The following is a 13,244-nucleotide window of genomic DNA, read 5'->3' on the forward strand; positions in this document are numbered from 1 at the left end:
TTATAGTCTTCAACATAACGGTTTCTTCTAAACAGCTACAACATGTGCTAATGATTACTATAACACAAATTAGTCCTTGTCTCCGTTTATTGGGAGATTGGCACTGTGGGGATGCATCTCCTGGAGATCAATTTAATAAGTCTCTAAATCGACCGCTGATTTCACTCCCGTCGACTCCAGTACTACACCCGCTTGAGAAGAGTAAGGGAAGTTGACAGGAGAGTTTCTCCCATTGACCTCCTATAGTGGAGACATCAAGGGAATTGAACTAAGGTACTATTCACGTACCTGGAGTTGTGTACTTAGTTTGACATTACCCCTTGTGTAGAACTAGTCTCACTCATATTAACATGCTTATAAAATGGTTTAAAATAGAACTACGAAGAAATGCAAAGGCACTTTCAGAGTGTGCAGCAAAAGTGTCTACATAGAACATTAGTGAGGGGTAACTAGCATTCTGTAACTTGACATACTAACTTGTATGTGTAACTTCCCATGAAAACAGGCCCTAAATCTCTTTAAAAATAAGTTCATTATTTTAGGAGCATAATGTACTACCATTTATTCAGCAAAACTTTGAAAACATATGAAACTAGTGTAGGATGAGAATTTCTGAGCCAGGCTATGATATTCTGTTAAGAAACCCAATCTAAATTCAGACTCTAGCAAATACATTTTCTCAAATTTATGAAGGAGTTCATCATTTTCTGTTCAGAAAACTGAACGTGTAGTTACCATCTGGGATCTGAAGAGTCTATTTATTTTTTTTAATATAAATTTTTTTTATTTATTTTCATAACCTTTAATTTAACCAAAACTGGAGACAAAGTTGCTTCAGTATTGACATATTAATTTTTTTATTGGATAGTATATACATGCTGTGGAATAAATATAATCTACTCACTAGATAATTTTTGACATAACTATGCTTTTGATTTACTTAAATACATTTTCTTTTTTTAAATGATAAACATTTAAAAAATAATGTGACCAGTAGAGGTTTTTTATATAGCCATGTGTCTGTGTGCTCTCCATCACTGTTGCATCTGAGCACATAAAATTTTGTTAACAAGCATTTATTAAAGATCAGACGGTCTATTATATGAAATCTGGATGTTTGGTGTTATATAGCTGAAATTATGCTTAACACTGTGATGGGGTGGACGAGACTCAGAGGGCCCCCTGGTAGTAACCCCAGAATCCTATCACATGCTTTCTCAGGCTTGGTCTACACTAGGACTTTACATCAAATGTAGTCTCATATGGTCAATTTTTTAAAACTGATACGTCCACACAATGAAGTCTGTCGTATCAACATTAAGGGCCACTGAAGTTGATTTCAGTATTCCTTCTTTTCACGTCACAGTATTCCCAGCCTCGCATGGTCAAATTTACACTAGCATATGCGCAGCATTACCAAAAGTTGAGGTTATTTGCTTCTGGGAGGCCTTCTACAGCTGAACACTCTGGCCAGAACTTGCTCCTCTCAGGCTCTCCAGGTGACCAGAAAAAGCCCCGGGAAAATCTGAATTGCATTTCCTGTGTGGCCAGCGTTGCTGCAATTCAAATTGAGCAACACACTGTGCCATACATGGACATGTGTTTGACCAATTCTAGTAATACTGAAGTGAGTTCAAATACTTCTACTACCACGGGCTCGAGTTTCCAGGGATGCAGAAGAGTGCCAGCATGGAGTATCCAAAAGATCTTGGACCTTATTGATCCATGAGGCAATGAAGCAGGAGTCTTACCTGCACAGCTCCACGAAGCACTCAGGGTATGTCTACACTACCACCCTAGTTCGAACTACACGCCGCACGGACTAGGTAGTTCGGACTAGGCTTCCTAGTCCGAACTACCGTTACTCCTCGTTTCACGGTAGGAAGCCTAGTCCGAACTACCTAGTCCGTGCCGCGTGTACAACACAGGGAATACAAGGGCAACTTGTCGAGAGCAACATGGAAAATTCTCAAGACAGGCCATGCATAAAACTATCCTTCATGGTCTGTCTAATTTGCGCTGCACCTTACTGTGCTCTCCTTATCATGCTGGTGTCTGGCTGCTCAAACTCTCTGATTGGGTGCTCTGTCTCAGCCTCCACCTTGCCAGATAAGTTTCCCGCCTCCAAACTGAGTGCATCCTAATGCTGCCCTGAGAACTCTGTGCACCTACTATAAAGTGCCTGTTTTAAAGCAAACATTTGTTTGCTCCATTGTCTTTGAGAGACTATTGGTGTAGGTTAAGAGATTAAGTTAGGCTTAACACAAAGTATCTCCTGTAATGTCTGCCCTTATAACTTTGTGAGCTAACTCTCACAAAGATTATGGAGCACACAGCAGGCTGCCATGAGAAAGGCAATGTTGCATTCGTTGAGGTACAACCAAGTCAGAAGACTCTTAAACTTCCCCTTTAAATGTCCAAAAGCACATCAACCACCATTCTGCACCTGCTCAGCCTGTTGTTGAACTCCTGCTTACTGGGGTTCAGGCTGCCCATGTACAGCTGCATGAGCCACAGGAGCAAGTATTAAGCTGTGTCGCCAATGATCACAAGAGACATTTCCACCTCTCTGATTCTGATTTTCCTGTCTGGAAAAAGAGTTCCATTGTGCACCTTTCTGAAGAGGCAGGAGTTCTGAAAGATGCGAGCATCATGCATCTTTCCCAACCATCCCACATGGATGTCGGTGAAACAGCCCTTGTGATCCACCAGCACCTGCAGCACTTTGAAGAAATACCCCTTCTGGTTGATGTACTCCATGGCAAGGTGGTCGGGGGCCAAGGTGGGGATGTGCATTCTGTCTATGGCCTCACTGCAAATAGGGAACCGCCGCAGCAAAGCCATCCACTATAGTATGGTATGGCCTTTTCCAGTGTCACAACCCTCTGTAGCAGGTTGTTATCAGTAGCCTTGACTACTAGTATAACAGCAGACCCCCTGTAGATTTCCCTACTCCGAACTGATCCCCCACTAACCGGGAGCAATCTGGTATTGCAAGCTTCCATAGGGTTATTGCCATGCACTTCTCCTCAGTCAAAGCAAGTCTCATTCGGGTATTCTGGTGCCTTAGCACAGGGGAAAGCCATTTGCAAAGTTCCAAGAAAGTGGCCTTGTGTATTTGGGCATTCTGTAACCATTACCAGGGCTCAACAAATAATACAATCTACTCGCCCGTGGCGAGTAGATTGTAACTCGGAAGAGCCGGGTTCGGGCGATCTGCACGTGCGCAGATCGCCGGACAGCACGGCTGGCAAATGGGGCTCGCCGCAGTTCGGCGAGCCCTGACCATTACTGATCATCCCATCTCTGCATTACACAATAGTCCCATCAGTCTGAGCTTGTCTCATAGCGTTAGAACTAGCATACCACTGTGGACACAGGATAGACTGGAGGCTGCGCTAACATCAGCACCAGACCTTGCATGAGCAGCGACTGCATGCCATGCCGAGCTTCATGCTCATCCTCTTGCTGGAGAAGCAAGATGCATACACTGTGGAATTCCTGTGCCATTAGGCACACCATGGCACACTTCAGCATCACAATAGTTTACTGCAAACCAGGCTACATGCTTGCACTGCCATGGCATCTTTGCGAGGAACTAGGGCACAAAAAGGTGTGAGCACACTGCCTCCCCTTTATATTGTGCAGAAGGGGAGGGACTAGATGAGTACATTAAGGGTACTCATGAGCCCCATAACCACCCATTGCAGAGTTTTGGTCCTAGCAGGTACCATGAGCATAGCCCAGATTGCAAAGCTGCCCATGTTGCATCATTCTCTGAATTGACGGTAGGCTCTCTAATGGAGATGTGCTACTTTGGACTACATTCAATTCTTCCCCTCAGTGAGGACAAGGACTTTCGACTTTGCAAAATTGAGTGCCCAGAAATTGACCATATTAGAGTCAACCTTATCTTACAGTGTACATGTGTCCTCAGAGAGGAATAGAAGGGAAGTCCTCCAATCAGCCAGTCAAATGAACTGGAATCAAATGGAGGCCAAGAGTTGCCAAATCAAATGAATCACTAGATCGGTCTTTCAAGATGCGTCTACACTGCAGGGCTTAACTTGAAATAAGCTGCACGAATTGAGCTACGTCAATTGTGTAGCTTATTTTGAAATACCTTATTTCAAAATTGGGAGTGTCTACACAGCACATATTTTGAAATAGAGCACACTTCCTCTGACTTCCCTTACTCCTTGTACAATGAGAGCTACAGGAGTCCGAGTAAGAAGTCCTCCAGCTTGACAGTATTTTGACATTATTTCGAAAAATCTGCCTGGTGTTTAGACACAGACTAAGTTATTTCAAAATAATGTTGTTGTGTAGACATACCCACAGTTGGAGGTATTTTGGCAGGGGTGTATTTGGATACTTTCACCGCTTCTTACTTTTTTGGGGGTTAAGTAGGGAGCTTTGTTGTTCAAATGATTCAGTCACCATTTGCTTGTAAAAACTTAATCAGCACAATGTATAAAAGTAATGCTGGAAAGAGACCATGGTTTTGTCTACACTGGCAATTGAGCAACAAAGATTTTGTGGTTCACAGGTATTTAAATCTAACATCCCCTCCAAGGAGAAAGCATTGCTGTGGCAAGTACTAGTGTAAATAGTGCTTTTCCCAGTAAATGCTGCTTATATGGGGTGAAAGTTTTATGCTGACAAAAATGAGGACAGTGTTTACACTGCCTGACATTTAGTGAAAGGGCTGTGTCAACACAGTTGTCTTGCTAAAAGGTGTGTAGTGTAGACATAGCCGAAGATCATATATATCAAATTTACCCAAAACAAAATGTGTAAGGGACATTAGAAACCCCACTTCTTTCTGAAAATTATCTACTATTATTGCAAGTAATCCTCAGATCACGATATCTGAAAAAGATAAGTGGTACGGTGAGGACCACTCTTCTTTCTCAGTTTCTTTACATCATGCAGTTGATTGCACTGTGTGTATAGTTAGTGTTACCATCACCCTTTTGTCCAGTGGTTCTTTCTCACAATAGTGAGGGAAAAACACTTTGTAAGATAAAATATGTGGTGGTAAAATCCCCAAAACTGCTAAGAGGCTCATGAGCAGATATAGCCTGTGAAATTACTTTTTACTCATTTTCTGTTGCATTTTTTTTACTACATTTTCAGTGTTGCTAATGTTTTGTTAAAGTACATTAATGTTATTATTTTTGTAACAGAGAACATAATTAGATAATAAATGGCCAAATAATGGAGTGTATTTCAGCGATAAGTTAAAGGTCATACAATCACAGAAGATTACAGTTGGAGGACACCTCAGAAGGTCAGCTACTTCAAACCCATGCTCAAAGCAGGACCGAGCCCATGTAGATCATTCTAGCCAGGTCTTTGTTTTTAAAACCTCTAAGGATGGAGATTCCACCACCTCCCAATGGTCAGTTAAGAATAGTTGAAAAATTACAAAAAAACAAAACAAAAGAAGAGATGATTATGAAGAGACCAGAGTCTGCAGTCATACAATTTCAGCCTGTAATTCCCTGAGGTTTATCCTCAGTTTTGTCCCAGAGTTGCCATGTAGCCTTGGGCAAGTCATTGGGTAAATTTGAAGAAGACTCTTAAGATTAAATTCTTTGCATTTTTACTTTCTCAATATATAATATAGGGATAACTTTGCTTAAATTCAAGTGTCATGAGATTTAATAATTTGATGTTTCTAGATCTGTGGTTTTCAATTGATGGATTGCAATTTGGTACTGGCTTGTGGAATGTCAGGCATTGGGTCTCATGGCTGAAAGTGATCAGGTGACTAGAGGGGGTGCTAGAGCAGGCTCCTGGCCTGTTTTGGCACCACAGACTACCCTAGAAGTAGCTGGTAGCAGGCCCAGTTTCTAGGTTGGGGGGGGGGAGGTGCCCAGGGCTTTGTGGACTGCCCCCCGCCCTGAGCATTAACTTCACACTCCCATTGTCTGGGAACCTGCTGCTGGCTACTTCTGGAACACAGCATGGTCTGCTGTGCTAGGAGAGGCAGGAAGCTTGCCTTAGCACCCTTGCTGCCACCACTCACTGGGAGCCGCTCAAGGTAAGGCCCTCCTGCCCAGCCCTGGACAACACTGCCCCCAACCAAAGCTCTCATCCTCAGCCCCACCCCGGAACCTACATTCTAGTCAAATTATGTTGGATCGTGGGCATCAATAATTCTTCAACTGAGTCCTGAGAAAAAAAGGTTGAAAACCACTGCTCTAGAGGACTATGAAGATTTAAAGTGCTATATAAGTATCAGGTAATATCTCGTAAACTAGATGTAGTTGGGCTTGGTCATTTTTGACGGAGTGACTTCAAAAAGAAGTATTAATGTTACAGTTGGTGACACTTAGAGTGAATGTTGAACCTGTGCCTCATCATGATGTTAAGGGGTTTTGAGTGGCAGCTGGGGAGGCATCTTTTGGATAGAACATAGTGGTGTTCAGTATCCAGTGGTACTACAAGACCAAGAATATTTACACCAGTATTTTTTCCAAATTCTTATTTACGTCATTGCTTTTTTGCCCCCTTTGAAATCCGTGTATTATTTTCAACAGGGTATAGTACACTTTACTTCCTGAACTAAGGCTATATCTATGCTACCACTTATGTTACTCAGGGGTGTGAATATTCCACCCTACTGAGCGACATAAGTTATGGCAGCATAAGCGTTAGTAAGCACAACACTATGTCAGTGAGAGAGTTCATTGAGGTGGATTAATTGTGTCAATGAGAGAGGGATTGGTCCTGCTTTTAGCAGGGGGTTGAACTCAATGGCCTCCTGAGGTCTCTTCCAACCCTTTGATGCTCTGATCAGCCTAGAGCGGCTACACAAGAGATCTTACACTGCTGCAGCACTGATGCTCTTAAGATATCAGGCCCAACCGTGGTTGGGACTTGCAAACCCTTTTCTTCTGGGAATCTGTGAATTGAGAAAAACAGTGGCTTCAAAACAAATCATTACTTATTTAGGATAAGTAATACCCAGGTGTACAGCCTTTTTATTGTTTTTTGCCCCATAGGTACAAAGTCCATACAGGGGTAAAAGATGAATAAAATCTGTACACCTAATATTACCTCTCCTTAATCTTTCCTTGCCAACCTTTGCAAGTTTCTCTCCCCCTCTCTGGGTGGGAGAAACAGGCTGTGCTATTCACAGCAATCTCCCCGTCTCAGTATACTCCCAGGCCAGCCTGTCATCTTTCTTTGGAGCATTCTGAGTAGCATCTGGCCACTCACTCAACTTCATTCTTTTCTAGATCCTGGGCATTCTAACATTTTAGCAATGCCTTTGATCTCTATCATCTCAGCACTAGCAGAACATCTGTGTCACCATGGCTGGGGTAGAGGAGTCTTTTCTTGGCCATAAACCTAGCTGTTATGTTAAATGTTTGTTGGGATGAGCCTTAGCCATTGTTTTACGTTTCCTGATTGTTCCTTCAACAAACACTTTTGATGTAATTCTAAAGGAAGCAACCCATCATAAATTCACATACGGAGATGTGCATCATTTTCAGAACAAATAATACAGATGTTCCTACTTTATCAAATGTCTGGTTTTTAGAGGATATTAACATACGAGATGAAAGGTTTGAGGGCCAGTTTTTCACACTAAAGCTAAATTAAGGTTTGGGGATATGGCCTTTGAATCAGGTTAACACAGAGAACTAAAGATTGGCAATGTTGAGAAAAAAGAAATAACAAAGAAACCTTAACCATGAGAGGGAACTATATGGAGTCTTTATTATCACAAGAATAAAGAACCAGTGAAAGTGCAAATTCTCAAAACGTTCAGGAAAATCTTTCTCTAAGAAAAGAAATTGGAAAAATAATAAATTTCTCAGATCTATCTTAAATATACATTAAAATATTGAATATGTGAGTTGATATGTCAGATTAATCACCACTCTTTTCTAGGCTATCAAATCCTATTTCTATTACATTGAATATCATTATATACATTTAATGACTTATACTTTTAAATTTGTGTGGGCAAATAACTTTCATGTAATACTTATTTATTCCGAATATTTCCTAGACTCATGGTTCATGGTTAAGTAAACTTATATACCCCAACTTTAAAATGGATACAATTTCTAATAGTAAGGAACTGTGTTGTGAGGGAATTTGTTAAATGATTTTTGTTTTTGTTTTTTTAATAGTCTTGTTTTCATTTCTTGTTTCTCATTTTTCTGCATTTGAATGAATGCAAATAGTCGACCCTTCTCACTGACACTAGCTGAAAACTGGAGTAACTCACTGTTCTCAGTGGAGTTGCATTAAAGTAAATCTGGTCTGAGAGTAAAACTAGACCTACGGTAAAACTTTGAAAAGTGCTTAAGTCCTGTTTTCAAAATTACTTACGTGTCTAAGGCTATGTCCAGACTGCACGCCTTTTTCTACAGAGGCTTGTCGACATATACTGTCGACAAAGCCTCTGTCGAAAAAAAGCGTCTAGACTATGATCAGTATTGTTGAAAAAACAAGCCGCTTTTTCCAAAGCCTAGATGCTCTCTTTCAAAAAAGCAGTTTCCATGCAATAGCGTTTTTTTTTGAAAGAGTACTTTCGAAAAAAGGTGTTATTCCTCGTAAAATGAGGTTTACCGCTGTCAACAAAACTGCTGCATTCTGTCAACTTATTGTCGACAGAATGTGGTGGTAGTGTAGACACAGACATAGTTTTGTCGACAAAAGCCAACTTTTGTCGAAAAAACCCTGTAGTCTAGACACACTTCCCCTGCGTCCAGACTCAAGCCGCGTTCTTTCGAAATTAATTCGAAAGAACGCGGCTTTTCTTTCGATGGTGGTAAACCTCATTTCACGAGGAAGAACGCCTTCTTTCGAAAGTTCCTCTTTCGAAAGAAGGCGTTCTTCAATGTAAATAGGGCTTCTTCAAAAGAGAGCATCCAGACTCACTGGATGCTTTCTTTCGAAAAAGCAAGCCGCTTTTTCGAAATTTCTCCATGCAGTCTAGACGCTCTCTTTCGAAAGAGGCTCTTTCGAAAGATGCTTTCGAAAGAGCCTCTTTCGAAAGAAGCCTGCAGTCTAGACATAGCCTAAGTGTCATTGAGACATAGGCTCCTAAATTCCTAAATTTTTTTTGAAAATGGGACTGAGAACCCTATGTCACGTAAGTGCTTTGGTAAATTTTACTCCTATTTGTTGTCTGTTTCCTACTTTAAAAGGGAAGAAATATTTCACAATTAGCATTCAGATTGAGATTTTTTAGCTGCGATTTTTTTTTTTTTATAGGAAACAGATTCAGGCTCTTCTAGGACAGTTCAGCCAAGCAGAAACTCTGTTAATCTCAGCTGGAGTAGAGCCAGGGACACTAGATGGAGTTCTTTTGGATGCTGGGTGTTCCTCTATGCAGCTTGATACTCCTGAAAGAGGTTTTTCCCTGAAAAAGGATGGCCCTTTGGATATGAGGATGGATAGCGGCAGGTATGTATTGATCAGACATTTCTTCTCACAACAAGAAATCAATTTCTCAACACACTCTGAATTTAATTTCCTTTTTAGGTTGCAGAATTCCCATCACACGCCTACATCTAACTCTGCACATACATAATAAATCAGCTTTGTTCTTTTGCTATAGAGGTTCATCTAGTTCTCACGATTTAGGGCCAAAGTCCAATCTCACGCCAGCATAAGTCCAGAGTGAAGGTATTTCTGGGTTTCATTAGTGGAAGATCAGAATTTGACTGTAAGGCTTTACTTATTGAAGGTTAAAAGCAACTAATAACAACAATAATTAAAACAAACATCTTTAATTTTGTTAAACAGACCATAAATAAATTAAGTCTCCACACGATGTAGGTTATAAATGTAATTGTAACTGAGAAAGTAGTTTATCATCTAGGTGAAATGAAGATGCTTCAATTCTAACATTTCTTTTAACCTTGGCAGCTACTCTGAAGATGGGCATGTGCTAACCTATACAAAGAAATTGTACTGAGCCTATCAATTAAATTACAGTGCAACACTACTTTCAAGGCATTAAATATTCTACCACTACTTGAAGGCTTACTGTAAGCAATGCATTAACGTCGCCCTGTGTTTCATAGCAAGCAACTTATAATGACTTACTTTATACTCAAATTAACAATTAGCCCCAAAAAACCTTTTATATTTAATTGATTAGAGTCAATGCTGAGTATAATCTGGAAGGTGGAATGCAATTATAATAATAAATAGTGATATTTTCTACATATATAACAACTGTCCCCTCAAAGGGATCTCAGTGCATTTCATAAAGAATATGCCTTTTTACATAAACGATCAAATATGAAATCACCTCTGTTGTATGGATGATGATAATTTCCCTCTATGGGAATGGTAAATTCTGGCCAAGTATAATGGGACTAAATTGGTTTCTTAGAGTATAAGGTGTGGTATTAATATTGTTCACACATAGCCAATGGTACCTCAGTTTCTAAGAAATTATCTTAAAGACTGTCACAGTTAACTGCATCATACTTGACTTAGTCAACTGTTATGAACAGCTGAGATCTTACTGGGGTTCAAGCCTGTGGGTTCAAAGAATGTGTAAACCTGCGTTTTTTTCCACTAAAATATCCCTGCTGGTATATGAACTTGTGTGATAAAAATAAAGAATGACTGTGATAAAACCGTACAGTGGCCGATAACTATTTGCCTGCTATAGTTATCTTATGTTTGGTTATATCCTGTAAGATACTGTGGGGAAATAATAAATTACTGAAAATATTCTGCCTGACAGACCCTTCATAGAAGAAACAAGTCTGTGAAATAGTTGAATTAGACTGCGCAGTCTCTGCACATTATGCAGTGTATATAAAAGACCTTGAATTAATTCTATAAAGAAAGTTTTGAGGGTGAAAGAAATATTGATGACTATAGGATAATTTGTTTGCCTTTTGGTAGATAGTTAAAATATCCCTTTCTTTTAAAATAACTTTTGAATTTAAATTATCATACAGTGTCTGTACAGGAAATTGTCTTCATAAGGGATTATTTTTCATAGCACGGCATAAGGGGAAAGATCCTTGAGATTAATTCCTGTATATTCTTAATGGAAAACAGAACAAATTATGAAAGATGACTTAAATCAATACATAAGAAAGGAGTTCATATTCTGAAGATGTCTAAATAAAGGCAATCTCACAACCTTTTAATTTTTGGAAACATACTTGAACTACAGCTAATCTTTGTCAACTCATTAATGTTAAAAGTTTATAGTAGTGCTTGAAGCTTTAGCTATTCTTTATTGCTAATTAATGTTAAGGAAGACAGTCCATCTGAAGCAATAAGACAGGATTTAAAAGGTAGAAGCTATTTCCGTTTTCACAGGATTGCTTTCTCTTATTTTAAAACCTCAAAGGCACTTGTATGCAGTGTGTGTGTTTGATTTTATGTCTCAATGCTATGAAGCTTCACCTCTTGTCAATGAAAACTGACGTCAGTGAACTAATTGGCTCTTCTTGTGCGTAGGTACCCTGACATGCCCACCGCTGCTGATGTTGTGAATGCTTTAGATCAACAGGCGCTTGCGTCCATCCTGAGAACATACGGGGAGGAGAGGCACGCCAAGAAAATAGCTTCAGCACTCGTTCAGGCACGCAGCATCTACCCCATCACCAGAACTCAGCAGCTTGCCAGCATTGTTGCAGGTACCCTCATTAATTCTGAACAGTGTCTGAGAGAGAAAAAATATTAATCCTCAGCGTCCCAGAGGGATCTATTTATTCTTGAAACCATGCAGGATCTAATCCCGTCTATCCTTCTCTGATGTCAGCTTTTTGTGTTTTGTTTTGTAAGCTTCCATTTTTTATATTGTGGCTTGCTGATTAGTTTAATAATAGATTTTTCATTACATGATTTATCATTTTTGCCCACCAAGGTGAAACATCGAATGACAGTCATAGAGGGAATTCTTTATCGTTAGGTTTGATAAGCCCTCAATGATCAAAGCTACTTTATATTTGGGCGTGGAGAGAGGGAAGGAGTTAATACCATGACATTGCCAAATGACTGAAATAAAATATCGTAGCTCATCTCTTTCTTCTAAACAGCCAGCTAAGAAGAGTAAAGCGAGGTGTCGGGTATTTCATTTTATGAACGTTAACTGGATCAACCTGATGGGCTTACTGAAACACTTAATGTTAGTTGCAGGTCACTATAAACCTCCCAAATTAAATGTATCTAGGAGATACTTTGTTGCAGGCAGGAATCATTTCATAGCTGTTGCCGTATAAGGAAAGGTTTACAAGCCAAAAAACAGTTTAGTTGCCTAAGACAATTCCATTGGAGAATCCCATCCTTGTCAGAAATAAATCTAAAGCAGTGAATTTTTTTGTATCTGTCGCTAGGGAAACCATCCTTCTAATATAATATATTATGATTTGTGGTCACGGTTGGTTATTCATTATGGAAAATTAGTTAAATAATCATAGAAGTGCATATTTGGGGTGTTTATGGGTACCCACATTTTTACACTTTACATTAAGGTTAATAGTAAATTATATTTAGAAGCTCTTTAAAATTGGTGGTCATTTCACAATAATTTTAAGATTTAATTAACTGACTTATTCTTAGGTCTGCATAGAACTCTCTAATTAAAGGCTTAGCACTATTTTAATATAAGATGTTTAGGGTAAGGTATATGGTGAAATCAGATACATCTGAAATTTACTCCTAAAATACCTTAAATCATTAAAGCTCTGGAAGAAGAAAAAAGCTACTATTGCTGTAGAAAGATCACATGGTATGAAGAGGGGGAAAAAATTCACAAAAAGGTAGTTCAGTTGATCAATATATAATATATAAACTTTAAATAAACCCTGACAATTATGTATTTAAAAAGTAGCTATTTCCATCAACATTTAGTGCTAATGATTTAATTTGCTTATCACACACTTACCCCTTTCTAGAGTTGTTAATTAAAACAGTATGTCATTGTTTATGTACTTAAAGCAGCTACACTGATGCTGTGTTAAATTTTTAGTTCTATTTCTTAAAGATACCATGTAAGTTAATATTGCAGGTGTTGTGAACAACCTTATATACTGGAACATAAGCCCATTTGTTTATAAGCCAACCCCCAAACTTAGAAAAAATGGTAAAAAGTCACTGACCCATATATAAGCCGACTCCAGAGTACAGCAGTCTGGGACTTTATTAACAGGTCAGTGACTTTTTGCCATTTTTTCTCCATACTTTTGGTGGGTCACATCCCAGATACTGCAGTCTCTGCTTTTTAAATGTAGTAATTT

At 39.3% G+C, this 13,244-nt stretch overlaps 1 protein-coding gene across 5 annotated transcripts in view; it reads left to right on the top strand.

Annotated features, from left to right (window-relative positions):
- METTL15 (methyltransferase 15, mitochondrial 12S rRNA N4-cytidine) overlaps positions 1-13,244 on the top strand; it is a 168,877-nt gene that overhangs the window by 136,407 nt on the left and 19,226 nt on the right. For 4 of the 5 annotated variants that reach the window (XM_075927780.1, XM_006111509.4, XM_075927779.1 and 1 more), the window contains exons 4-5: positions 9,244-9,435; positions 11,464-11,642. In XM_075927780.1, the coding sequence (XP_075783895.1) occupies positions 9,244-9,435; positions 11,464-11,642 (371 nt within the window). The remainder of the gene's footprint in view (positions 1-9,243; positions 9,436-11,463; positions 11,643-13,244) is intronic. The other variant, XM_025185066.2, reaches the window with a different exon arrangement.

The sequence above is a fragment of the Pelodiscus sinensis genome, chromosome 4 (assembly GCF_049634645.1).
Source record: "Pelodiscus sinensis isolate JC-2024 chromosome 4, ASM4963464v1, whole genome shotgun sequence".
Lineage (NCBI taxonomy): Eukaryota > Metazoa > Chordata > Testudines > Trionychidae > Pelodiscus > Pelodiscus sinensis.